Here is a 27,900-nt window from a genome sequence, read left to right as displayed (position 1 = left end):
GAGTTTGGAAAGAGGACTCGAATAAAACTTCGAAGAAACAACCGTTACGAGCTGCACCGTTGAAAATATTTCCATGAGTAACTTTGGGTGTTATTTAAGAAATGCGAAACTACAACGATGGGGTGAAAACTTTCAACAACGTATTAGCGATCATAAGAAATATAAGACACACTGTGACATTTGCTCGAAAGTAACATTCTTTTCATGTTCTGTAAGAGGTGAAATAAATGTTATGTTTTATAGTTAGTGTATTGTTCAATAATGACACCAAGAGACCCTTAGAGATGAGAAAATTAGATATTCCAAATAATAGAATAGTTTTCGACGAAAAAAAGTACTCTCGTTTTTCTATTTTTCAGCTATATATTTATTTTCATAATTTCGACCAATTCTCCACGATGCATAGAATAAAGTATCTGAACTGGTACGAATTTTACAAGTATGCCTATAATTTTCAACGATTAGAAGATACGAGTGTCCGATCTCAATTTGCAATTTGAGTATCCTTTCTCTATTGGAAAGTGCAACAGAAATTATGTTTCTAAACTATTGATTTTCCGCAAGAAATAAATCAATAACTTTCTTCGTCAAAGATTCCTATACACAATTCCATTTCGTACTACCTCCACGCGTCCACAGAAAAACTAACTCCAATAATTTATATCCTTCTCGAAATACTTTAATTCTTATGCGAACCTTTTTTATACAACGAGCAATTCACGAGTAATTCAAACTCATAGATTATACAATTTCCCCACACCTTGTGTATTTAATAAATACCATTTATCCTTATACTTCATAGATTATCCTTATATTTCATATTTCATGGATTATACAATCTCTCCAGACCTTGTGTATTTAATAAATACCATTTATCTTTATGCTTCGTAGATTATCCTAATATTTCAGATTTAATAAATTAAACAATCTTTGCACACCTTGTGTGCTTAATAAATATCATTCATCTTTATACTTCATAGATTATCCTTATATCTCATATTTCATAGATTATACAATCTCTCCACATCTTGCGCATTTAATAAGTACCATTTATCCTTATACTTCATAGATTATCCTTATATTCGATATTTCATAGATAATACAATACACTTTGTGTATTTACTAAATACCATTTATCCTTACATTTTATAGTTTATAGAATCTATCCACACCTTGAATATTCAATAAATACCATTTATCCTTATATTTTATAGTTTATAAATTATACAATTTACCCACACTTTGAGTATTTAATAACTATTATTTATCTTTATATTTCACAGTTTATAAATTGTACCATCATACATTTTATAGTCTACAGATTATACAATCTATCCACACCTCGAGTATTAAATAAATATCAATTATCTCTACATTTCGGATCGATCTCCCACATTGACATCGATCGTTAAGCGCACGCGCGATCTCGTACGGAAGCAAGTCGTGGTTAAAAGAATCGCCGCGCGAAATTGATCAGAGTCCTCCGTCATCAGCAAAGTGTTTTGTTCGCGAAACTTCCGGTAAACTTCTCCTCGCGACTAACGAGCACGCGCTGACACACCGCTCCCCATCCCCGATCTCGTTTCCCTTACGTGACTGAGATTCCGTCGGCGGGTCTTAATCTTTCGAACGAGTTTGATAACGAATTCAACGCGGAAGCTGTTGCTCCGTTGGCGCGCTGCGCGAAACTCGTTTTGCGTTTCGCGTCCGCTCGAGCAACGCGTTACGTTTTATCGCGTTCAACTAGTCGTCCCCCCTTTTTTTCTTTTACTCGCGATCGTCGTGGCCCGACCACGCGGCCAAAGAACGACGAAAACGAAACGGATGGAAAATCGCGAGAAATTTCCATCGCCGAAACATCCCCTCTAACACCGCGCGTTTCGAACCAGTCGCGTTCACTCCGGCTCGAAGTGTCCCACGTAGACTCGTTATCGATTCGTTTACAGACGACCGGTATTTCAACAATTTGTTCGAGGCATTCGAGCATTCTACCGTCGTGTACCGCGTTTGATCTTGACCTCGCTCGAGCAAACGAACGACGTAACGACAGAAGGGGTTGTTTTCGTTTCTCTGTTGACGTTTCAAAGACGCTTCGTTTGGTTTCTTTCGAGATCGCGTTTCAAATCGGGAACACCCGACACCGGATATTATTTCCAGTTCACCGCTCGAGGGATCAGTTTTTTTTTTCTTTTTATTTTTCGCGACTTTGGAATCGAGCGAGGAAGGAACGGAATCGCGGAGGGTTAAACGGTTCTTTGTTAAATATTTCGGGGATGGAGCCCGTTTGGGGTCGAAAGGGATACTTTCGAGCACGAGAGTCGATGGAACGAGTAACGCGGGAAAAAGGGTGAAATTGTTGCGGGTTAAATGGTTCTTTGTTAAATATTTCGGGGATGAAGATAGACCGATTTCGATAGAGACGGGGACAGAGATTTTCCGTGTACGAGGGGGACGATTTTGAAATTGAATGGTGAGAAATGTAACGCGAAAAAGAAGAATCGTAGCGGGTTAAATGGTTTTTTGTCAAATATTTCGGGGATAAAGTGCACGTTTGGGCGAAATAGACACTTTTGAGTACGAGAGGGACGACTTTGAAATCTAATGGCGGGAGAAGTAATATAGAGAAAAAAGTAGAATGGTAACGGGTTAAATGATTTTTTGTTAAATATTTTGGGTGTGTAGTGAGCACATTTGGATCGAAATAGACACTCTCGAGTACTTCGAAATAAGAGAAATTGTCAATTTATTTAACAATCTTTCGCTTTCGAGTTTCCCGAAAGAGTCGTATTAAACACAAAGAAATACAAATGAATAGAAGAAAAATTCTTCCCGATCGTACCGAACGGAAATCAATATTGTTAAATCTTAACCAAACTCGAATTCTACCTATTCGAAACGAACGATACGAAATACCAGGCGAAGGAAGCAAACCGAAATAAACGCGGATCGGAACGAACTCGAAGTAATCGGTTTTCGATCGGAACGAATCGGAGGAAATATTTTCGAATCGGAATAAAATGGAAGCAAACGCGACCGAATCGAAGCTCGCCGAACTAAACGTTTCCAAATCAAAGCTCACCTAACCGAACGTTACCAAACGCCCAAGTAAACGTCACCGAATCTAATCGGACCGATTTAAACGCTTCGAAACCGAGACGAGTGACGATTTTGATATCCGATAACGGAAGTACGGATAGTTCCAGGCACGGTTGGAAATTCAATCGAAAACTTGTTACACTATTCGTTGCGTTTCCTTCGAGGTAGAAGATCACTCTTTGTTGCGAGTCGTTCGTTAGCGATTCAATTCAAATTGCAACGACATCAATCGTCGGAACTCTCGCTTTATACCTAACCGCGTTATCCGAAAGGAAATGAGCGTTGATGGCGGCGCTTTTTTATCGTCATCGCGATCCAGCGATAAAGAGGAGCATCCAGAGTTCTCCAACCGAGGTAGTGGTTGTGGTGTAAGGGCCACGCAACCGTGAACGTCGCCTAAGGGATGCAAAAAGCAGAACGTTCTCGAGCATTTGCACGAGGAGCAACGAACTTGCTTTACGATAACATTTTTCTAACCTCACTCGTAGATCTAAAAGGTTTTCGATGGATACGGATTACAGAATTTTTCGACCATGTATACGTACACGTTACACGTACCTTTTGTATATTTATACATTTACCTCGAATTGTCCACTGGAAAGGTATTACACGTAAACGAGACGAAATTGGATATCGACTGTTGCACGAAAACGGGGTAATGATCGAGGTTCGTGGAATAATTAAGGTAACCGATCCAATTTTAGGGATTTTCGTTTATACAGTGTATTTCTGTTGATTGTGATCACTGCTAGTTACCTCTTTAATTTCGTTCGTTGCTAAGCGACCATTCATTCTAATAAATTACAATAAACGAGGGTCTCGTGCAATAATCGAGGTACCATTGTAGTCAGAAATTTTCCAAAGGTTTAAAAGTTTTCTTTCATATTGTGTACTTAAATCCATTCTTATTGATTTGTTTGCTCAAGAAGGTATTACATGAAAACGAGGTGAAATAGGTTTCGATTATTGCATGAAAACGGGGTAATGATCGAGGTTCGTGGGATAATTAAGGTAACCGATCCAATTTTAGGGATTTTCGTTTATATAGTGTATTTCTGTTGATTATGATCACTGCTAGTTACCTCTTTAATTTCGTTCGTTGCTAAGCGACTATCTATTCTAATAAAATACAATAAACGAGGGTCGTGCAATAATCGAGGTACCATTGTACTCAGAAAATGTCTAAAGGTTTAAAAATTTTCTTTCATATTGTGTACTTAAATCCATTCTTATTGATTTGTTTGCCCAAGAAGGTATTACATGAAAACGAGGTGAAATAGGTTTCGATTATTGCACGAAAACGGGGTAATGATCGAGGATCGTGGAACATTTAAAGTAACTGATCCAATGTTAGGGATTCTCGTTTACAGGGTATATCTGTTATTTACAGTCACTACTAGTTACATCCCCTCGCTAATTTCGCTCGTTTTCAAGGGACCATCCCTTCCAATGCATTACAATAAACGAGGCTCTCGTGCAATAACTCGTATCCGTATTTCCAGTGTACTCGAAAGTTTTGCAAAGATTTAAGAATTCTCTTTCACTCTGTGGACTTAACAAATCCATTCTTCTTGATTCTTCTACTAACGAGGTATTACACGAAAACGAGAATAGAGTAGGATGTTGATTATTGCACAAAAACGGGGTTGAAAGAATCAAGGTAACTCGTTCAATGTTAGGGATTCTCATTTACGCGGTACATCTCTGCTACTTGTAGTCGCAGCTAGTTACTCGTTCTCTCTTTAATTTTTCTCGTTGTTGAGCCACCATTTTCCTCCCCATCGTATTATCATAAACGAGGTTTCACTGTACTCGAGAGTTCCGCAAAGATTTGAAAATTCTCTATCGCTCCGCGAACCAACAAATCCATTCTCCTCGATTTGTTTGCCAAAGAGTATAGCCGGGAGCTGAAACGATAATCCTCGGTTTAAAGGGGACGCAGATAGTGTCGAGTAATTTTTGCTCGGTTGCAAGTCGTCGAGGCTGACTAAAACATCGGTCCCGGCGTGAGTCGCGATTCCTTACACAGATTAACTTTTCAGCTCTCCGCAGTGGTATCGCGAAGAGAAAGAAACAACAGCCTCGGATTAACTCTTTGGGGCATAATGGTTTAAGAAACGTCACACCTTTTTCATACCCTGATATCCACGATGGGATATTTTTCAACCCTCTATCGTGAAAAATTAAAATAACTCCGTGCAAGTTGCACGAGGAGATTGTTAATGTTCCATCAAGTTTCAGTTTCAGTCTCCTTCTCTTTATTTTTTATTATTTCACATGTTCAGCGACTGTGTCTCAAATAGTCAAGGGGAACGTGGTACAACGCATAAGTAGAATGTGGACAAAGTCGAGGCTGACCATAACGTTCGATCCAATACTCGCTCGCAAGGAATTTTCCCTTTCTTTTTTCTTTTTTTTTCTTTCTTTTTCATCGCATAGTGCGCGAACAGCGAGAAAACAAAATATTCCCGGTAGTTCGGGGAGGAATTTGAAAATTCATTTCGCGGTCGACGAAATATTTCTCAACGACGCGATCCCCTTTCATTCGGTGCACGTAACAAATCCATTCCTCCATGACCCGTCGAGGAAAAGTGCAGGTCGCGCAACGAACGGGAAAACAAGGCACTTCGGGGTTGCGGGAGGATTTTAAAAAATCATTATTTTTCGACAATACACTACGGTGTGTGCTAAATCCACGGCGCTCGATTTGTCCGCGAAACGTCGTACAAGAAACGGGGGTAACACGAGACACTTCGAGGTTTCGGGGGGGGATTTTGAAAATTCGTTTCACGCCCGACGATGTATTTTTCATCGATGTATTTTCGTGCACTTAACAAATCCATCCTGCGCGATTTGTCTCGCGGTAAGATGTAGGTCGCGCGAGGAACGCGGAGCCGAGACAACTCGGTGAGTGGTTTCGAGAGGATTTTATTAAACATTCGTTCTCGCGGTGGGTAACATATTTCACGTGCTCTCATTCCGTGCACTTAGATTCGTTCTCCTTGATCTGCCAAGGAAACGTGTATCGCGCGCGAACAGCGAAAAACATGGTAGAGCGAGTGGTCGCGGGAGTATTTTCGAAATTCGTTTCACGGTCGAGTTTCCACGTTTCTGATTCGTCAACTGTACGTTTAACTAGTCTTTGTCGCTTATCTCGGTCGTTTTTAAACGCGTCTCTTTCTCGACTTGGTCGTTTTCGAGCAAGTTTCTCTCTCGTTTCGCTTTCGAGCGAGGTCCTCTCTCGTTTCTGTCGCTCTCCTTCCCCGCTTTCAAGCATGTCCGCTTCTCTCGTCTCTGTTCTTCCTCACTCCGCTTTCAAGAGTGCCCTTTTTCCCGTCTCCGTCGCTTTTCAGCGCGTCTGTATCGTCTTCTCCGCTTTGGAGCGCGTTTTTCTTACCTTCCCCGTTTTCAAGTGTATCCTTCTCTCGTCTTCCTCGCTTTCGTGTCTATCTTTCTCCCGTTTTCCTCACTTTCGAGACCGTCTCTCGTATTTCCCGCTTTTGAGGGTATTTTTCTCTCGTCTTCTCCACTATCAAGTTTCTCTCTCTCTTGTATTCCCCGCTTTGGAGCACGTCTTTCATTCTCTCCCCGATTTGGAGCACATCTTTTACTTTCTCCTCGATTTTAAGAGTGACTCTCACTTCTTTTGGAGTGCATCCTCTCTCCTCTCCCTCGTTTTCGAGGCTCTCTCGCTTTTCCTGCTTTCCAGTGTATCACTCTCACCTTCCCCGCTTTCAAGCGTGCCACTCCCTCGTCTCCCCCGTTTCCAAATGCGCCTCTTTCTTCCGTCTTTTTCCCGTTCCTCTAGCTTTCAAGCTCCTCTCTCTCTCTTAGTTCCGCGGTTCACTTTCCCCGCTTTCAAGCGTGTTACTCTCACCTTCCCCGCTTTCAAGCGTACCACTTCCTCGTCTCCACCATTTTCAAGTGCGCCTCTTTCTTTTTCCTCTCGCTTTCAAGCTTCTCTCTCTCTCTCTTTCTCTCTCTCTCGGTTCCGCGATTCGCCTTCCCCGCTTTCAAGTATCGCTTTCGCGAACGAGCAGACACGCACGACCACGCAAACCTCTGACGTGGACAACGGTGACTGACTGGGCGGGTTGCCGCAAATCTTCCGTGAAGTCCCACTCGCGACTCTCCGTCGGGCGGTATCCTAATTCGACGCGACGGCACCATCGCCGCCCGGACCGAGTGGGAGCTTACTCGAACGCCGGAAATACCGTTCTCATTGTGTTTTGTGCGCGCGAGGACACGCGACGCTTAGCCCCGGGACCCGAATTAATTAATCGCTCGCGAGACATGCCCCGGGGAAAAAAGAAACTTCGCCCCGGGACACCTGTTGCGAGTGTCGCCCGTCGGACTTGAGAAATGGTTTTTGGAAAACGTGCGACGGAGTCCGGCTGAAAGAGAAGAAGGAGCAGAGAAATGGGCGACTCGCAGGATGTGAAAGTGAACACACTCGTGGAACATCCCCGTGAATTGTCCCTTTCGTATTATTGTAAAGGATGACGATTGGAACTACTCTGTATCCTTCGTTTACTATGTTTTTAACAACGAACGAGTACGTTGAGGAAGGGTTTTTTGTTTATACGTGGAACGAGTGTAGAGTGTAGGAAACGATGATTATAGACAGATTCTAGAACGATAAAGGACGCTAAAAATATAATGTTAAATGTCAACCCTCAAGTAGAGGGGTACATATTTGTAACACAAGTGGGGGTATGGAAAACTTCTATGTTCCTTTTATTTTAGTTAGAAATAAGAACTATTTTTTTTCTTAACTTTCCTTAGATTTTTAGATTTGGTATTTAACCTGTGTATCTAGTTTTTGGTAATGTAATTGAAGAATAGTCATCCCATGCCAGGTAGTAGCACGTACTTCACTCCAGTAATGATTCTAAGGATTAAGTTACGAGATCGTTATCGTTACACTATTTTCAAATCATACATGTAAATAGAAAGGACTAAAAGTTTTACATACCATTACCATGAACTTAATAATTTAGTTGAAAAGCAGAGTTTCTTGTTCAAGTATAGAAGCTCCTATTTCGATGGAAAACCTTTTAACCTCTTTAGATCCATAATGTTTAGCAATTTCGCGACGATATTGTCGTGTCGTGTTATTGGGAAATTTAATAATGTATTTATATGCATAATTTCAGTGGTTACTTTTATGTTACAAGATTTAAAATAACTTGGGAACCAAGTGCCAATATTTTCCAAGAGGTTAAAGTCTACTACGGTTGAATTTATGTAACACGACAAAATACTCGATTTTCTGGCTACGCTGTTAGTATCACAATAACGTCGCGTAAGACTTTCTTTTTTCTTTCGTTAATACTAACGATCTACAAAACGAACGAAGTAACTTTAAACGTTCCTATCAATCTATCACAAAAATGATTAAACTGCTAACATTCTAAGATTTATTTCCACCCTCTACATTCTTCACCCCATTCAAAAAACACATTCGTTTCGATTACAAACTCTTCTTGTAAAAAAGGACAGTAAATATTCACAATAACTCCAACCGACCTAAAAATTAAAACACGAATTGAAATTGGTTCAATATCCACCCATTGCGTGCAATCCAAGGCGCTCGGATTCGTATGTAAAAAAAAAAAAAACCACATTTTCATTCAACACCGGTGTTACGTTGTTTAAACATCGGTTTCTTTCGTTCCAGGAAATTCCTTTAACGAAACCGAGGATTTCCTGCTCGTTACTCGCACGAGAGGAGATATCTCGAGGCGCGAAACTCGCGATCTAAATTTGCCCGGCGGTGATTAATCTTTTTCATTTACCATAATTTATTTGCCTTTTTGGCGCGCTCGAGAGCACGTATTAACATTTGGGCGGGCGATCATCGCGGGGCGAGAACGTGAAACGGAGCAAGCACCGAAACGCTTACGGTGACTTTAGAACGGGGTGAAAGACGCTCGACACGTGTTGTTATGACTGACTGTCAGTCCGAGCGAATTTGCATGCCAAGTATTCGGAAGCCAGAGACACTCTCTTAAATTGCGGAGCGGCGGTATGCGTGTCGTCACCGTTGGAAGATCCCCTTGTTGGATCAACGAGTTTTCCCATTATGAATCAACGTTTATCCCCGCGAAAGAGAATAGAGAAAGAGAACTTGAAAAAAGAGAGAGCGAAACGGAACGACCAACGATCACAGATATCGCCAGGTTCGAACTTGGACGAATCGTACGATCCCAAGAACGAATGTCCGCGTTTATACGTCACGATCGAATTATTCTAGCATTAAACTGTTATTAAACTCGCCGCTTATCGGGAATGAGCTTCCGCAGACGTTCGTACGCGCGGATATTGGATCCGAAAGGACAAAGAATTCCGATATCTTTGGGCAGAATTTCATTTTACGCGACGAAACTCCGTCGCTTCTCTCGGCTAGATTTCAATATCGTTCTTTTTAACGCGGGACGAAAAAAAAAAAAAAAAAGAAAAAGAAAAAACCGGTGCCGCGGTCCGACTCAGCGGAATCGCGACGAGAAGAATTCTACGATAGTTGTTATTGACTCGCGGTCCGTGCGTTCTGTTTAGATTCAAAGATGGCCGCCTGCGACCCGAATGCAACCTCGTCAATGCTGGAACTAGCGCGAGCAAGATCTTGCTGTTGGTTAATTGTTTTGTAACTTTTGTAACTGTTGTAACTCACGTTTTGTAACTGTTTTCCAACTTGAACGTTACTTCAGAGTCGGTGATTAATACTACGAACTGTGAAATGCGAGGAGTTTGCAAACGAATGTTTAACGTTTGCAGAACTCGGTTGATTTTATTTCGAAGGAAGTGGAGAATGTGAGAAGACTCTCTTGAGTGTTGTTTCAGAGTATGTAGTGGTGTTTAACGTAACGTGGTATGAAAATCGAGGATACGTTTGCGAACTAGTCATCGAACGTGTAACATTTACAAGAATTAATTCGTATTGAATGAAGCGATCTTAAAATGTGGAGGCTAGAGAAGTATGAATAAATCCTAGAATACAGTCGATGACAGTTACGCGATAATTTTAGTACATACAATACGTTTAGATATATATTGTATCGAAAGAATCAATTACTCTGTAACAACAGTTGAGCTAATTTTGAAAATTAACTGAGAAACATACTGGAAAGATCTATCCACGGGTCGATTCTTCGTAAAAAATTAATTACTATATAAATACAATTAAGAAAACATTAAAGATCGAGAAATTCGCGATTCACCCTTTCGTTGCTGAAAATGAAAAATCCAGGTCGTAATGGGAAGTTCGTAATTGCATTTATTATCGCAATAATTGGAAAAACGAAGAAGATTTGTTTCAAACGTACGGGTTTCGATCCTTTGCAAAGGTGATTAGCGAAACTTCGACTTGGTAAACAACCGTGACCTTTTTGTCGCAAATACGGAACAACAAACGAAAGGAACAACGGTTCCCCCGTTAACAAGTTTTCCACCGTTGAGAAATATCTGGAATTGCAGTGTCTCGAAGTAAACAACCCCTCAGTTATTCGCAATAGCGTGTTTACTCAACTAACAACCCTCTTACGCGAAATCAACATGGCGACCGAACACCAATCGTTTCCAGCGAAATGTCTTACTCGGAGACACGTAGTCATCTAGAGGCAAATCCGCGAGCCAGTGGAACAACCAAGCACTGCCTTCGATCGAGTATAATCGATAGTTTATTAACCCGCGACGACCTCCGTCGATTCGATTTTACTGCACACACACACATACACGTACAAACGTACAAACGTACACGTATACGTGTACCACCTATCCTCTCCCGCGAATCTGAAATAAAATACCGCAAGCTGGCTCGTACTCGTATCGGTTCCCAGTTAACCAGAGCCGAGAACCTCTTTCGCGTTTCGATTTTTCGCGCCATTTATCTCGAGGATTCCAGCCGCCAGCCAATCTTCGAATCGGCGCATAAACTTTTATGCAAAATGGATCGATCTCTCTCTTGTCTCCCGCCCAAGTCCATTCTCGTTTCGTTGTTTGATCTGGAACGAGTCTCGCCCAGCGAAACTTAAATCTCTTCCACCGTAACCGAGAGATTTACCTTAAACCTCCCGTAAGTTCCACGAGCGTTCGGGCCATTGTTCCGTTGCAATTATTACGCGATTGCGAACACAAGATTAGGAAACACTTATCGTTTCGAACCGATTCGAATTTACTTACAGAAAAAAAAGATTCTTATTACACTGGTGATTTTTGGTGATTTTAAAATACAATGCAAAGTATTCTAAAAAAATTACTCCTTCTAGTAATTTTGATCATTTACAAATAGAACACGTTTAGTAACCTTTTTCGACCGATTTCGGTCGACCATCTCCAGGAATTTTATTTCTATCATTCGATCCAAGCACAAATAATGTTAAGAGAACTCTTGTAACAATTGTCTTCCCTACATTCGACCCGATTTATATTTCAGGATGAAAATTTAATTTCCAAAACGGATCGAGCAAGCACAATGTACTCGATTTCGTTGACGAGGTTATTCGGTTCGCGTACACAAGAGACTTTTATTCCCGAGGAAGCACGAAATATCATTGTTTCGAAAAATAATGTTCTCAGTTTCTCCAGAACGGGTCGGTGTACTTGCCAGAGAACCGACGCCAGGACCAGGTACGTTCCGAATGGTTCTCGCAGGAGTGAGTCCGTCGGTTCGGATCCTCGTCTCTGTTCCGCTTTTATACGCCTCGAGGGGTCGCCGTCTCGCGATGTTGGCTTTGTTCGGCTCCATCGGCGTTCCTCGTGCGTTCCGCGACATTTATACCGGGGGTCTCAGCCGCTGGTAGAACCAACGCCGGCCATTGGACGTTTCGAATTGTCACCGGCCGGTGCCAAACTGAAATACCGGGATCGACCGGTGGCTACGTGACGACGGAAAATTGGAACTAACGCGATCGAGAGATTAACTAGCCTCGTTAAAAGCCGCTATTCTTGGAGGGTACGCGCGCGCGTATCATCGCGACGCTTCGTTTCTTAAGGAATTGCGTGCGAAATGGCGAGCCGAATTACGCGAACTCGACGCCAGCCGACACACGAGAATTATGGCGCCTAGATTTCGAGACGTTGGAACCCGGGGAGCCGTTAGAATTTAGGAGGAGACCTTGGAGCACCAAGGAGGGCTGCTCGAATACAGGAAGAGGTTGTTGGATGGGAGGATGAAGTATTGGAAAGGGACACCGTAACGTAGAGAGAATCGTACGAATCTAGGAAAAGATGTTAGAACGTAGAAGGAGACATTGAGGTCTAGGAAGTGATATTAGAATGTAGAAAGAGACATTGAGACTTAGGAAGTGATATTTGAATGTAGAAAGAGACATTGGAATCTACAAAGAGACAAAACTTTGGAAGGGACGATGGAATTTGGAAAAAGACATTGGAATTTAAGAAGAAGCATCAGAATCTTGGAAGGGACACTGGAATCTAGGAAGAATCATCAGAACCTTGAAAGAGACACTGGAATCTAGGAAGAATCATTATAATTTAATAGAAAGAGACATCAGAACTTTGGAAAAGACACTGGAATCTAGGAAGAATCATCAGAATCTTGAAAAAGACACTGGAATCTAGGAAGAATCATCAGAATCTTGAAAGAGACACTGGAATCTAAGAAGAATCATCAGAATTTAATAGAAAAAGACATCAGAACTTTGGAAAAGATATTGGAACCTAGAAAGAATTATTAGAACCTACAAAGAGACATTAGAACATTGGAAGAGACATCAGAATTTAGGAAGAGACACTGGAACCCAGAGAGGGACATCAAAAGTTGGAAAAAGACATTAGGATCTAGGAATGGACATTGGGACTTCAATACAGACAGTAGAACCTAAAAGGAGACAGAATCGACGCAGAAACGTCAGAATCTAGGAAGATGACATTGGAATCTAAAATGGGGCATCGAAGTCTAGACTTTTGGTGTCTCGATTGAGTTATTACAATCTTGAGAATCTTAAATCAAGAAGTCTGGAATTAAATAGCTATATAATTCTTTAGGAATCTAGAAAACGAATTGCAAAACATTTCTACGTGTCATTCCTGCGTACACAATTTGCTTAGCTGCGCTAGTTTTTGGAGTCATCCGCTGGGAATATTCGTCAATTAACTTAGCAAAGACTTAAGCCCCCAGAAGTTACCTCGTTCCTGGCGAACACGTGCACTTCTAGCGTCTTACTGCCTTGTCCTCAATAGCGATTGACGTATCATAAATCCACGGCACAAAGCTTAGAATCTCAGCGGCTGCGCCAAATGTGCAGATCCCCTACATCAAGGTTTGACAGCCCACACGTGGCTAGATGGGTAAACGTTGCATAAAACCGGTCCATTAGAGATTTTTAGACACTGTTTCTTCGGTCACCGCTTCCATGCACGGAACACACGCCGAAAGGATCGATTAACAAACGTTCGCGTTACGTATTAATTCCCCTGTATACTCGTCTGATTTATACGACGAGTACACAACCAAGGCACATTTGTTGATCGTAAAAAAGATACGTCTCCATTAGGTCCACGTTTCGATCCCTCGGTCGATCTTCTCCAGAAACAAAAATTTAGTAACATCGACAAGACGTCGTACAAGAGTGTACGAGAATACCGTTACATATTCCAATTTTGTAATCCCGCACGGTTAACATTTCTTGTAAATTGAAGCGTACGAAAAATCCATAAATTTCTCGAGATGGAAGAGCACGGTAGACCGTGGATTCCGAGTAGCTACGATGCCACGCAGCCGAGAAACTTTCGCGTAAGAATTTATAATTTGTTTTCCAAGACTATAGTCTCGCATCGAGAGGATTAAAAGATCCGCGAGGAGTTTAAGAAAAGTGTCCGGAGCGATGATCGATATTCTTGCGAGAATTTCCATCGAGTCGTACTTATTTCGCTTCGTCCCATTTATCACGAGATAAGAAACCTGACAGGGATGATTATACGGAAGCGTTATTTTGCGGTTCGTGAACTTCCGGATCGACTCGGTTTCCGCTCGGTGGACGTCCGACAAAGGTATCCCATCGGTTTTCTTTTTTTTTTTTTTTGTTGTCTCGATCTCTCGAATTCGCGAACGAAAGGAAACGTTCGAAGCGCGACTCGACATTGGAAAAGCACGGAACGAGAAGATCTCGCACGAGCGCAACGATCTTCAGGACTTTATTTGTCTTCGGCGTGGAACGCAGGACGGCCAACTGAAATATATTCGAGCCCGTGACAAATGGGTCCGAAGCACCTTTTCTATTTATATTCAACGTTTACCTGCTAGACATTTACATGCGGACAATCTACAATCGAGGATCGAAATTGTCAGACACGTGTTCTGCATCCGAATTGTATCACCGTGTTCCTTTATTTCCGTGCGCGGATATCGAAGCGAAACGAACTTCGGCCGCGACGGAATATCCGAGGATCGACGAACGACCTTTTCGTACAAACGACGGAAAATTGGATACCATTGGCGCAGTTTATGAGAAACTGAAAAAAAAAAAAAGAAAAAAGAATACACCGACGGTGGATGAAACACGGATGTAAATACTTTCCACGATCGATTCGGTGAATGAAATTCGAGGCAGAATACGATCTTGGTAACCGAAAGATTCGATGCACTTTCCAGCCTATTTTCTCGCGTTTACTTCAATTTCACGATGTATATTTCGTTCGCGACACTACGAAATACATTCGAATCGCAATCGGTCGATTTGATATTTGCCGTTTCCATTTCAATATTTTCCGAGGCAAAACAACCATCGTACACCCTCCAAGTGCGATTCGACACGGGTTAGGCAGGTCTTTGGTAAATGTTTGTTCAAATATTTGTTGGCCAAACGCTTGGTCCTTCAAAGTGGCTCTTGGTCAACGCCGAGGAATCGCGAAACAACGATCCAGGTTTCACTCGTGACGGTATGCAAACTTGGGAATCGTAAATTCTCGATCACCTACACGAGGTACCAACACCTGGAGAAACTCCGCCATGGTCTCGTGAACGATTTTCGATGCTGACGATCGCGTTCATTAGCCAAATTTGAACGTCGAGTATGGTTTTTCTGGGAGTCACATTTTTCAAGTGAACGGGAACCGATAAACTTGACGGTTTAATTTTTGAGGGTAATCAACTCGTTATTCGAATATTCGATCATATTTGTCCTAACGTTAGGTGAAAAATTCCAATTTTCGTTCAAGGATGTATCATTCCAAGTTCTAAAATTGGTTCCAAGAATTCTACTTTTCTATCGTGATTGTCGTTTTCCTTAATCAAGATTTTTTTACTTATTTTTTTATTATTATCCGCACCATAGTCACATTCACGCACAATAGAAATCATTCCAATTTCTTTTTCCAGGAAGACTAGAGCAACTGTAGGATCTTTTGATTACAGAGAGACAGTTCATCGGTATTCGTCGCTACGAATTTTTAATTTTTAATTTTTAATATTCTCCCAAACTCTGTCAAATGCATCGAAATCTTCACGTGTTAATCACGAATACAAGTTTTCTTTCGTCTGCCTCGAGAAAGTCGATCGTTCGTCCTCGAAAAGATTCCCAAAGCTTATCGAACCGTGAATAAACACGCTCAATAAAAACTTTGAAACCGACGTGTCCCATGATTGCTTCGAAATAAAAGTTCGTGTCACCGATGGCTCGAAAATGATTTCTCGTTCTTCCCAAAAACCATCTCCGTCGCACAAATATCCACACCGGGTAATCCGATGCGAACCGAACCGAGACTCGATTCTCCGACGACAAGCGAACGCGAACCGATCGGTACGGTGCGACAAATGTCGGCCAATTACCGCGAAAAGGTACCAGGAGGATCCAGACGGTGTTTCATTCTCCAAAACGAATACTGTGGAGTCACCGTGGCTACACAGCCGCCTCGTCTAATGAAACTTTCATCTCGCCTCATCTAGATGCGAGGAAAAGGTTGGAAGTGCAGCTACCGGGCTGACCTACCTTCGAGCTTAATTGGTCTAGTGATCTTCCCTCGTCGGCCCACTCGAGAAGGTTACCGCGAATCGCGGCGGGGAGTTACGAAAAATTAGCACCTTTAAGCTCTTTCGAATAACGAGATTCAAATTGCACACGCCCATGGCTCCTTAAACGCTCGAACTTATATATTCACCGGTCCCGACTCCGAGCGAAACGACTTTCGGGTCGAGTTTCGAGCACCTATTCAGAACGCGAGCGAGCGAACGCATCGCGAATGAAAGTAGAGAATGCGAATTCTTTTCGGTCGGGCGCTTATTTTCGGAATTAAGACACTTTTCCCTCGTACCTACCTCCCCGCTACAGTCCGCTTGGATTCGAATTAAAATTCCCTGGCGATCCCCACGGGCCGTGAATAATCCGTCGTCGACTATTCGCTATTAGCCGAGCGTTCGATGTAATACACGAGCGAAGAATCTCTCGTGGGGTGCGAAATTACAACGAGCCAATTCCGTTGCCAACAATTCTGCTAGGATTGTATTCAGAAGTGCTAAATCCGGTGCAGTTACGCTTGTTTTGTATCAGAAATTAACTTCTCCAGGAATGTACGTTGTTACAGAGAGAGAGTACACCAGGCTATAGATCTTTTAATAACCCGACTCTACCGAGGTCTCGACAGACCCGGTGCGTTTCTCGATTATTTATAGGTAACTTTTCTTCAATTCCGAAAAGATTGGGCTGGAGGTGCGGAGGTAATGTCCAAATTGCGATACTGCTAGGAAAATGATGCGAGGTGAAGGCAAATTTTTATTTAATTTTCTCGCTTTTGTATCTTGATACAATTTCTCATTTCAAACGACTGTTTTCGTTGTATTTCCGAATTTTCTATTTTCTACGCGATTCTGCTCGTCGTAAGCGTAACGTGTATTTTGTACAATTTACAGAAAGATGGGAACGAACGAGAAATTGTTTCGAAAGTGTCAAAATCGAAAAATTCGTTTCTTTCCTTGGATATTATAAATTCAAATATGGACAAATTTAAGTATGAGACGGTATTACAATATTTAACTCTCCAAGCGTAATTTCATCTTCTTACCAACGTGTGTTGTCGTGGGATTAAAATAATACTACCGAGCAGTTTCTTTGTAACATTTGTCAGTTACAATTTCACGCATCGGAATGAACAACCGTTTGCAATTGATTTATTATCAATATATATACATGGATATTTTGCCATATAATTTTCTCCAAGTGACAGAAATAATACGAGTTGCAGAGGCTTCGCGGTACAACAATTATAGATCCTATTTCAATTCAATTACGACAATCTCCCCCACAGAATTTCTCTAAACGCGATCAACGTTCGATATATACGTTAAACGGTATGGAACGAATTCCACGCAGAAGAAAACCGAGCCAACCCGTGGAACACTCGGAAGTATCGCATGATTGATGACTCCGACGCAAGAAATGCAATTTCCAAAGACTGCAGTTGTTCCCGACAGCGGTTCTAGCTCTACGGTGTCTTCGACCAATTAAACGAACAGCGATCGTTCCGTTTCGCGAGATTCCCTATCGTTCGGTTCGAGCCCACACCGCAGTGGAACACAGAGTGGAAGGTGCTATTTTAATACCGCGTTGCGCGCGAAAAAATGTTCTCAAACCATCGGTGAACTTCCGAGCACGAGGGGAACCGAATATTCCGACCTCAACGAGGCAGCTATCCAGTTAGCCGCGTATTAAAAGTTTCTTTTTCCCTTCGGAACGTTCGGGGGAGGCTTTTGAGGGGCAGCGTAATAGATTCCCGAAACTTTCCCTATAATCCGTTGCAAAAGTTGGGAAGAATCGCAGCTACACAGCCAACGAACCGCGATCTCCGTTGCTCGAAGATCCGTGGATGTACCATCGAATTTCTCTTCCTCCTCGAGGAGTAGAAGGTGGAGAAAGAGGAGAAGGGGGAGGATTCTCCGCGAGTGCAACGAAGCAGGTTCGCCTGGTTAACTCTCTCCGGCAGCCCCTCACGTGCTCGTTGTACGCGACGCCAATTACCCACGGTAAGGAAAATTCGTCTTCGAGAGCTGTTCGTGATTTTCGTGTACTCGAACGCGCGGCCGCGACGACTATGAGTGACGCGAACGTCAGCCCGCGTGTAATTGGACCAAATTCCACGAGTTCCGTGCCTTGGTGTCGTTTACGGGTAGTACACCGCGTACCTGGCACGCGATTCGCGAGATCCTCGTTTTATGTTTCTCTCTCTCTCCCTCTCTCTTGCAAACGCGCGTTTTCTGCCTCCTCGCGCACTCTCTAACGGCGCGGTGTTTGTTAGACGTTTAATTGCTTTGAATCGTTTAACGCAGAGTAACCGCACACGCTCGAATTAATTTTGTCCGTCGTCGTTGCCACCGTGGCCGCAATGGGACTGGCCGCGAACGCGACTAAACGACCGAGAACGCGGTCTAATTAACGCGCGAGTTCTCCCGGGCGTCGAGTTCCAACGTGTGTTCGATCTGTGGGCCATTTTGTTGCGCGACGTCGCTCGGAGAAGACTAAGGAGTCGAGGACCGATCGTGGATGTTATGAATTGGATGTTAGAAATGTTTAGAGCGCGTTTGACGAAAAGTAGAGAGTCGAGGACCGATTGTGGATGTTGTGGGGAGAATGGATGAGATAATGAGTGTAGAGTGTTTGATCTGAGTGAATGTAGAGTTAGGAAATTGTGGAAATTAAGGCACGAGGTCACCGGAGTTCAAGTTCTAAGGTGCAATTTATTTTTGAGGAATTTTGTTGCACAATGTTGAGTGAAGATTGTTTAGAGCGCATTTGACGAAGACTAGAGAGGCGAGGACCGATTGTGGATGTTGTGGGGAGAATGGATGAGATTATGAGTGCAGAGTGTTTGATCTGAGTATAGGTAAAGCTAAGAAATTGAGGAAATTAAGGTACGAGGTCACCAGAGTCCAAGTTCTAAGGTACAATTGATTTTCAAGGAATTTTGACACAGGTAAACTTAGTCAGAGGGTGGAAATCTAGGCATAGTGGCGTTTGAAGAACCATAAATCGCGAGAATGATTTGTTTTTGTATCCTTTTTCCATATTAATAATTTTAGTATTCTCTCTTTTCTGTTACTGGGGAAATACAATAATCTTTTCTGTCTTTGGATGTAAATGAAGTAGACTGAGGCGTATTAAAATCAAATGTTAGAATGCTCGTTTAAGAGAATTTCTAATGGGTGTTCAATGTATAAGGAATTTTGTTGCACAATATTCCTCGAGATTGTTTAGTGTTCGTTCGACAAAGACCAAAGGGAAGTCGAAAACCAATTATGGGCGCTGTAAGGGCAACAGATGTTGAGATTACAGGGCACGAGCTGCTATATCTAGGCAAACCTAATCAGAGGGTGGCAACCTAAGGATATAGGGGCTAGTAAAGCATGATAAATCACGACAATTATTTATTTTTGTTTCCTTTTTCTGTACTAATAAGTTCTATATATATACCTATATATTTTTTGCTACTACAAAGATATATGTGTGAGTTATTGGAATCATGTGTTAGGGGATGTTCAACCTTTGAAAAATTCTACTTTCGAATGTTCTAGCAACACAGAACATGATAATAGCAACAATGAATACTCTAACGCAAATATTATCTCACAAGAAGATCGAACACGTTCAACGTTTAGAAAATTCTAATTTGAAACGTTCTCTTACAATTATAATAACTACCCACACATTGACGCAAATGTAACACTACAGTGAAGTACTCATCAAACATTCCACTCGCAGAAAACTCTATTCACCGAAGTTTGATAACCATACGAATGTCCTGTCTAGCTCTGTCGAATACAAAGACGATAGTAACTACGAATTCTCTAACGCAGACGTTACGCTTCAGCGAGGTAAACGTCAAACATTGCGTTTCGTGTTCAAAATGTTGAAAATTCTGTCTTCGAACTTTCTCGTTTGGTCGTTCGTTAAAGTTTAACGAACGTGGACAGGCCAGAGTCGTCGGACAGGAAGAAGGTTAATGGAAACTAACCTAAACTATCCAACGCAAAACGTTACGTTTCAGCGTAGCGAGTATCGAGAGCACGACGTTTCGAGATCGAGCGATAGCACATTCGACGCGTGGATAATTATGTTTTCGAATGTTCTCGCAAGGTAACGTTTACATTCAACGAGCGACACTTGGACAATCGATTTCGAAAACACTCGGGACAGGTTTGGACGTTCTTTCCCTCGAAGTGGAACAAGAGGATTGTAAGCTCGATGCTAAGCACGATGATACAATCGAGTAATTATCACGTATCCAAAATCGTATTCCCAAATATTCTATCGGAGACCGCCGCATATTGAATATTGATGACCGCATCTGCACAGACAACTGAGCATCGTCGAGTACAAAGGACGAGAATGGTAATTATGGGCAGTAACGCAAGCGTTACGCCGGAGCAAGTAATTGTTCAACACCACACTGCGAGATTAAGCGGTAACATTTAGGTAATTGTGTTTTCAAATGCTGCTCTCGCTGAGGGTCGTTAATTAAACGTTTGACGAACACACCTGAATAGGTAGTTGTGGAGTGCCGATCGTGAAATTGCCGCGACGTTTCGACTGTAAAGGATGATAAGATAATTATGGGTATTCAAATGCAAACATTACACCGTGGTCGTGTAATTCTCAAACAACGCGGTTACAGGATTGAACGCCGAGGTATCCGACGTTTAATAAATTTTCAAATATTCTCGCAGGGGGTATTGTTTACCCAAAATTCGACAACCGGACCTGAACAAACGAACGAGCAATTCTCGCTCGTTTAACAGGTACGTGGAAACGATCGCGTAGAGGTTCGTTAATAATCGAATCGGGTTTCATAATTGTAAATTGTAAAATTTCGGTATCGCGATATTTACTTTCCGGGGAATTAACACCAAACTTCTGTGTAACTACACGCTAATTGTGATACGTACGAGGTGAAGATTAACTTCAGTTACGTGCAAGCATTCATAGAAGTTTACGTTCATAGAAGCACTCGTTTCGGTATAGTGGAATACCGAGAACGTAGAATACAAATACTGGTTCGGGTAGAGTAGAACACTAAGGACGATACGGAGGGCAGATTATCGAGGTATGCTCAAGATAGCTTGGCACGAGCGAGGAATACAATATCCGGAGCGTGGGAGAATCGTAACTCTGTGTAACTGTCTTAATTATCCTCGAACGAAGCACACTTAGGCTCGTACCCTTGCATCTGCCGCGCGAAGACGCACTGCACGCTACGTCACATGCACACCCCGTGCGTCTCTCTACTGAATGGTATAAGCACGCGGTGTATTCGATCGCAGTAAACAAATCGATGAAATTTTTTTTACGTGCCAAAGACCACGTTTTCGTTTCCCTAAAGGAACTCATGAAAGTACGAGACGCATTTTCCCTCTCCGAGGAAAATTGAAACCGAATTTTCTCCGGAATCGCATTCATAGAAATTCTGGGCTTCTTCGCGTACGAAGCTCCAATTATAATAAATTACACGGGTCCGTTAATTAAGACCGTTCTTCTCGTACGCGGAATAAGAGAAATTGTTTAGATATACATTGTCGCTGAAAAGTCTCGAGGGAATTACAAAAGTTCCGTATAATTGTTGAATACTTTGAAGGAAATATTAGACAAAGGAGGTGAAATGGTCGTGGTCGGAAAAATTCAAAGAATACGAATCGATGATTTAATTTGGGATTGATTAAAATAAACGTAGAATGTTTCTTTTGCAATATAAATATCGAAAATTCTATTTTATAGTTAGGTGTCTTTTAAATATTTTCAAAAATTGTTTCGAGCGGAAGTGTATTCGAAATCTTAGCGAACCAATCTCTGAACATTTCTCTTTCATTCTTTTCGTGCCCTCCTTCGAATTACAAGACCCTCTTGTACCCTCAATGCAAGGGGTGTTAAAGTAAACAGTATAAAGTCACCGAGATTAGACACGAAACTCTGTAATAATTTTTCTCGATAGTAAAAGCAGTTTAGAAATTCATTATCTACGTTTAAAAAAAAAAAGAAAAAGAACCCTTCCAGCAGCTGTCCCGAGACTTTTGAGCGGCAGTGTACAGCCTTACCATCGCTCGGACGTAACGAGCGTGAAGAGTCGCGTGCAGCTTCGCTTTGCAGAAATTCAGTTTCAAAACTGGGATTCATTCTCGGCCGCGAGGCAGAACGTTCCCCCGACTGCGTGCGAAATTCGAACTGGGTCAAAGAAAATTCTCGCGCGCGGAAACGTTAATTCACGCGGCCGGTGAAACGCGCCGCTTCGGGACTCAACGATTCATGACAGAGCGAATCAAACATCGTTACAGTGGCCCGAAGTTCGTTCTCGTTCGCGGCGCGGCACGGGTAATTAATCGAAGGGAAGTAATGATCACGCCTAGAAAAATTTTTGAAAAAAAAAGAAAAAAAGTTTCTTCGATATCTCGGAATGGAACGCGATTGTTTTCGTAAGGCAATGTAACTGAATGGTGGTCCAAGTGATTTTGGAAATGATTCTTCGATATCTCTGAATAGAACGCGATTGTTTTCATCTTTGTATAAGGGAAGCTAATGGGATGGTGGTCCAAGTGATTTTGGAAATGATTCTTCGATATCTCTGAATAGAACGCGAGTGTTTTTATCTTTGTATAAGGAAATCTAATGAAATGGTGTCTAAGTGATTTTGGAAATGATTCTTCGATATCTCTGAATAGGACGCGATTGTTTTCATCTTTGTATAAGGGAATCTAATGGAAAGGTGTCTAAGTGATTTTGGAAATGATTCTTCGATATCTCGGAATAGAACGCGATTGTTTTCATCTTTGTATAAGGAAATCTAATGCAATGGTGTGCAACTGATTTTGAAAATTTCTGCGTCAGAAACGAGCAGTTCAATTCGTTTACGAATGGTTTACATGTTTTTCTACGTTAAAAAAGTTCCCGATTGTTCACTTTGTAGAAACACTGGCTCGATCGAAAGAAAAATGAAAACAATCGCCTGCCACACGTGAATCTCAAAGAAAATTACCCGTTGAATATTTTCCTACGTCCGGTATTCGTTCGAATAAATGATCATCGCGCAATAAATTAATTCCAAAGCCCAAAATGGCGCCCCGCATATTAAAAGAATCCTGCTTTAACCAACAGAAATACTAAATCAATTACCTGCCCCCCACGTGTACATCAAAGAAATAATTCGTCGAATATTTTCCTACGTTCGATACTCCCTGGAATAAATTATCATCCCGCTGGAAATTAATTTCAAACTCAATCTGGCACCTCCCAAAAGTTTTGCTTCGATCGACAAAAATACTAAATCAATTGCCCGTCACGCGCGAATATCAAAGAAATCACTCGTTGTTGATTCTCCTACTCCTGAAATGATTTACCATCGCGTTGGGAATTAGTTCCGGGCTTCGATGTGGCGACGCGACTCAAAATCGTAAAAAAAAGAAAAAAGAAAAAATGTCGCGCGACGAACCGTCATCGAACGTCTTTCGTCGTTCGTATTAATGGATCGTTCGCATTGATAGGACGCGCGATGATTTTTTTCGTGCGTTTCACCGGTCGTCCCGCCGTGTCGTCGAGCCCGGTGTTTCCGTTGAAGCGTGGTTCTCTCCTGTGTCGTTTCTCGACGAAGCGCGACACACGCCGGTGTCACGTTGCGTGAATCGTTTTGGTTCGTTTGTCGAATGTAATACGCGATGAATCGATGCGAGTGGCGATGCGCGAGAATGATTCGCGTCGACGCATCCCGGAATCGTTCCCGTCTCGTTCCGGCCTCGACGAATGGTAACCGGATCGGAAAATAATTCGACGAATGGAACCGTCGGGACGCTTAAAGGACTGTTGGGTAGAATTCGCAACTCGGATTCGTATTTAGGACGCTTTCGCGCGCCATTGTGCGACATCGGGAACACCGATCGAACTGTATTCCACCAGCGGACGATCCACGTCGGTGTTCGCGTTTCTTTTTCAAACGAGCCGCGACGATTTCGCGATCGATTACTCTGCAATTGGTACGCGAACAGGCCGGAGTGAAATTCGTTTCCGATATGAAATAAAAAGGACAAAAATTTGAAACGGCTCAGACGCGTGGAATACTAAAAGGTTTACTCGAGAGGGAACCACTTCGCTTCGTTGTCGAATTTCTTTGTTTTTTTTTTTTTTAAAGATAAACTTAAAGATTGGTATGTTTTCTTATCTTGACTCGTAAATATTTGATGAGAGATGCGAAGGCATATTTTGTAATCTTTTTTTTGGCTTATTTGTGTAATTATTTTTTTCTTCTTCTTGGTAAAATAAAATATATATTTTCACGTTCGATTACTCTGCAATTAGTAATGGAGAACTGGGCAGAGTAAAATTTGTTCTCGATATGAAATAAAACAAAATGAACTGGTTCAGACGCGTGGAATTATAAAGGTTTTTATTATAAAGAACTACTTGAATTCATTGTTGAATTTTTTTTATACGATTGACTAAAAAATTGTATTTTTTTCCTATCTTGCCTTCTAAATGTTTGAACACAGGTGCGAAGACATATTTTATAATTTTTCTACTGCTTATCTGTATAATTATAATTTAATTCTTAGTACCGAGAGCAATCTATAATAAATAATTTAGAGTACAAATACATATCTTTTGATAGTAGAATTTATGCTTTAGAATTTTATACCGTTTTAACTTCGCTTATTATTATCTTAGTCACTAAACATGACTCCACTCGTTTATCTTGCGAGCATGTTTGTTCGAATTGACTCGGACGCTGCGGTTAAGTGGTTCAACAAAGAAGTGAAAAATATTAGATTCGTGCGTACAGTCGTTTGCATAGATATTTAATAGTTTACGAAATAATTCAACAGTAATGGTCATATTTTGTATAAAGAATACGCGAAGACTTGTAATATAATCGAATATTTTAATTCACACGATAAGATTCAGATATTCTTTGTAAAATTCGTTATTTTCGTATAATTCTCCAAACACTAATGTTTCGAACGTTATTATTCCATACACTGATCGTACAATCTTTATCGAAATCTTGTAAGCGATCAATCGTTCAAAACGACCCACGTGGATCTAATATTTTTCGGTTCTCCGATTCGTTTTTGAAATTCCATCGAAATCGAGCACGTGAAACTGGATCTGCGATTGTAACGCAACACGTTACGTAGCAAAGTTATAAAACTTGTTAATGAAAAACAAAGTATTACACGACAAGTTACACGTTACCGAGTGTCGAAGGATCGAAGGAAGTTAGAAAACATTGTCGTATGACACGGCGATCGATCTGAATTAATGCGACGCAATTATAAAACGTTCAATATCTACAGTGTCACGTTGCTATAGAACGTGCTTGCAACATGCTGCGCGAACTATTTGCAATTTCACTTCAGTCGGTGATTTTTATTAGAAAAGAACCGCAATAAAACAACCGTCAAGTCTGCTTTGATATATTATTTTCAAACCGTGTAAAGAGTTTCCCGCCAAAATTACCTCCTCGTCTTTCAATGCTGTTACAAATACAGGGACGAATAAATTTCGTTAGAGAAATGTTGCACAATTTCTAGAAATACCTCGCAACAAGTTACAATAACACGTTACGTTACGTATCGTCGATCCATCTTAACAATCGTATAATTTCCTTATCAGTGGCGATAATACACGTATCAAACGATACTCGAACAATTCGACACCGGAATAATACCTGACGAGAAGTACCGAAAGCGTAAAAAAAAATTTACTCGATATGAAATTTTCATATCGACACTTTCGATGACGAATGCTCGACCAATACCGATGTATCGATGTAAAACACGCATAACCGAATCTAATCTAAACGAAATAAGCAACTCGATCGAACGGATACGATTCCGATGGAATTACAAAATCTACTCGGTGAAAGTTGACACAAACCGGTACTTTCTTATCTGGCATCGATAGTACCACCGATACGATAATAATTCTCCGTGGTTGTTCCTCGCGAATAAATTCCACACGCCTTGTGCACTATTTAACCGAGTTAATTTCGCTCCGTCTATTTTTCCACGACTTCGAAACAATTCCAACGTCTCCAGATTATTCCGCGCGTCGGGCGTGCAAAAGGAGTAAAATTCTCTCGTAATACGGCCCAAAAAAAAAAAAGAAAAAGAAATAACTCGAGGGAAATCGTCTGAAATTTACGCGAATTCTTATTCCGATCGTTTCGCGGCTAAATGACATCAGAAATTCAAATGCAGCCGCGTTATCGTCGCGCGGTTGGCCGTTCGTTTTGCCCGTAATTTCTTTTTTTTTTTTTTTTCAACAATTTACCACGCACGACGTTACCGCGAACGACGCCATACCCGTCGTCGTTTGGACGCGTGTACGCGAGCTTAACGAGGGATGGGCATTTTACGGAAACCCTCCAAGCTCGCATCCGGACTACGTTTTATCCAATTAGCGTCTCCTCGGTGGCTAAGAAGACGAAGGAAGGGAAAAGAGGCCGCTCGAAAAGCCGTGAAATTAGGAGGAACGCCCGTACGTTCGCGAGGCGGAAGCGACGCGTTGGCGTCGAGGCGCCGAAGGGAACGATTCTCGGTGGCGTCGTTGCGAGATTCGTGAACGCAGCCCCTGTTGTACCGCGACACCGATCACCGGACATTCCCGAGCGGGAGAACGCGTCGTTCGTGGTGTACAGTACGCCTCCCAATGTGACGCGAATGTAACGGGAATGTGAAGAACGAACGAAAAAAGAGAAAAGTATTAAAAAAAAAAAAAAAAAAAAAAAAGAGAAAAAGAAAAATTGAGAAATGAAACAGACAGATAAATAAGAAACGGAGAGACAGAGAAGGGTAAGAAACAGGGTAGGTAACTCACCCAACGCCGGCGTCGTGTAGTCCCAGCTCTCTGCGTCGTTCTTGTAAACGTTCAGCTTTGTAGGCTGAAAAGAGAAAAATACCGAAGGTGAATTTATTTTCTTCTTTGACTTTCCTGGGTTTGGGAGAAGTTGGTAGAAATAGTCGAGCTTCGAGATTAAGAGTTGACTGTCTTTCTTTCTTTCTTTTTTTTTGCTTTTAGGGATATGTTTCGAGAATAAGAGTTAATTGATTTTCAATTTTTGGGAATATGTGCGAAGAATAAGAATTGACTGCTTTTTTTTAACTTTTAAGAATTTTAAAGATTCTAGGTAAATGTTACTTGACTTTTAAGAATAAAGTTTAAGTCTTCATAGAGTTTTAAGAGTGACAGTTCAATCTCTTCTTGAGAGATCCATATTTTTTTTATGGAATCAAATTTGCGAAAAATATTGTACTTTGAAACGAGTATTTTGGAATTGTTTTAGAGAGATTATTGTACGGTGAAAAGTTGCTTTCTGTATGTTTTATGAATATTTTATTTCGATTATATTTAAAAATTGAGTAAATAATCTGAATAAATAGTGTGGTATACTGTACAGGGGGTTATATAAAATAGTATGTTTATATTAATTTAGGCAATTGATTGATCGTAAAAATTAATTATAAGTAGGAAATATATTTACGTAATAAAGGATTTAAGTTACTACGGATTTTATTTACTAAATAAAGTCTGTCCTACAGATTTACATAAAGGTATTTACGTGTACATACTCTTTCATGTTATACCACACTGTTCCTTTAGATTAGTAGACCAGAATAAAATGATTGAAACCTTAAAAACGACGTTACCCCCTACAGTAGTATTTACACAAAACAATCAATCAAATTTGTTTTAGAAACACGCAAACGTACGGTTTTATCACCGTGCTATATTCTTAATTCATAGGTGTACTAATTTTGCCAATTTAATATCGTATAACGTATTATCCAACACATTAATTTAATATCCAATTAATATA

General features: G+C 41.4%; 1 protein-coding gene across 2 annotated transcripts in view; it reads right to left on the bottom strand.

Annotated features, from left to right (window-relative positions):
- Sm (heterogeneous nuclear ribonucleoprotein L) overlaps positions 1-27,900 on the bottom strand; it is a 336,552-nt gene that overhangs the window by 64,966 nt on the left and 243,686 nt on the right. For both annotated transcript variants that reach the window (XM_076322115.1, XM_076322116.1), the window contains exon 6: positions 26,901-26,964. In XM_076322115.1, coding sequence (XP_076178230.1) covers positions 26,901-26,964 — 64 coding nt within the window. The remainder of the gene's footprint in view (positions 1-26,900; positions 26,965-27,900) is intronic.

Source organism: Ptiloglossa arizonensis, chromosome 10 (assembly GCF_051014685.1).
Source record: "Ptiloglossa arizonensis isolate GNS036 chromosome 10, iyPtiAriz1_principal, whole genome shotgun sequence".
NCBI lineage: Eukaryota > Metazoa > Arthropoda > Insecta > Hymenoptera > Colletidae > Ptiloglossa > Ptiloglossa arizonensis.
Note: the sequence above shows the minus strand (reverse complement) of the source record. Positions and strands in the feature narration are given on the sequence as shown.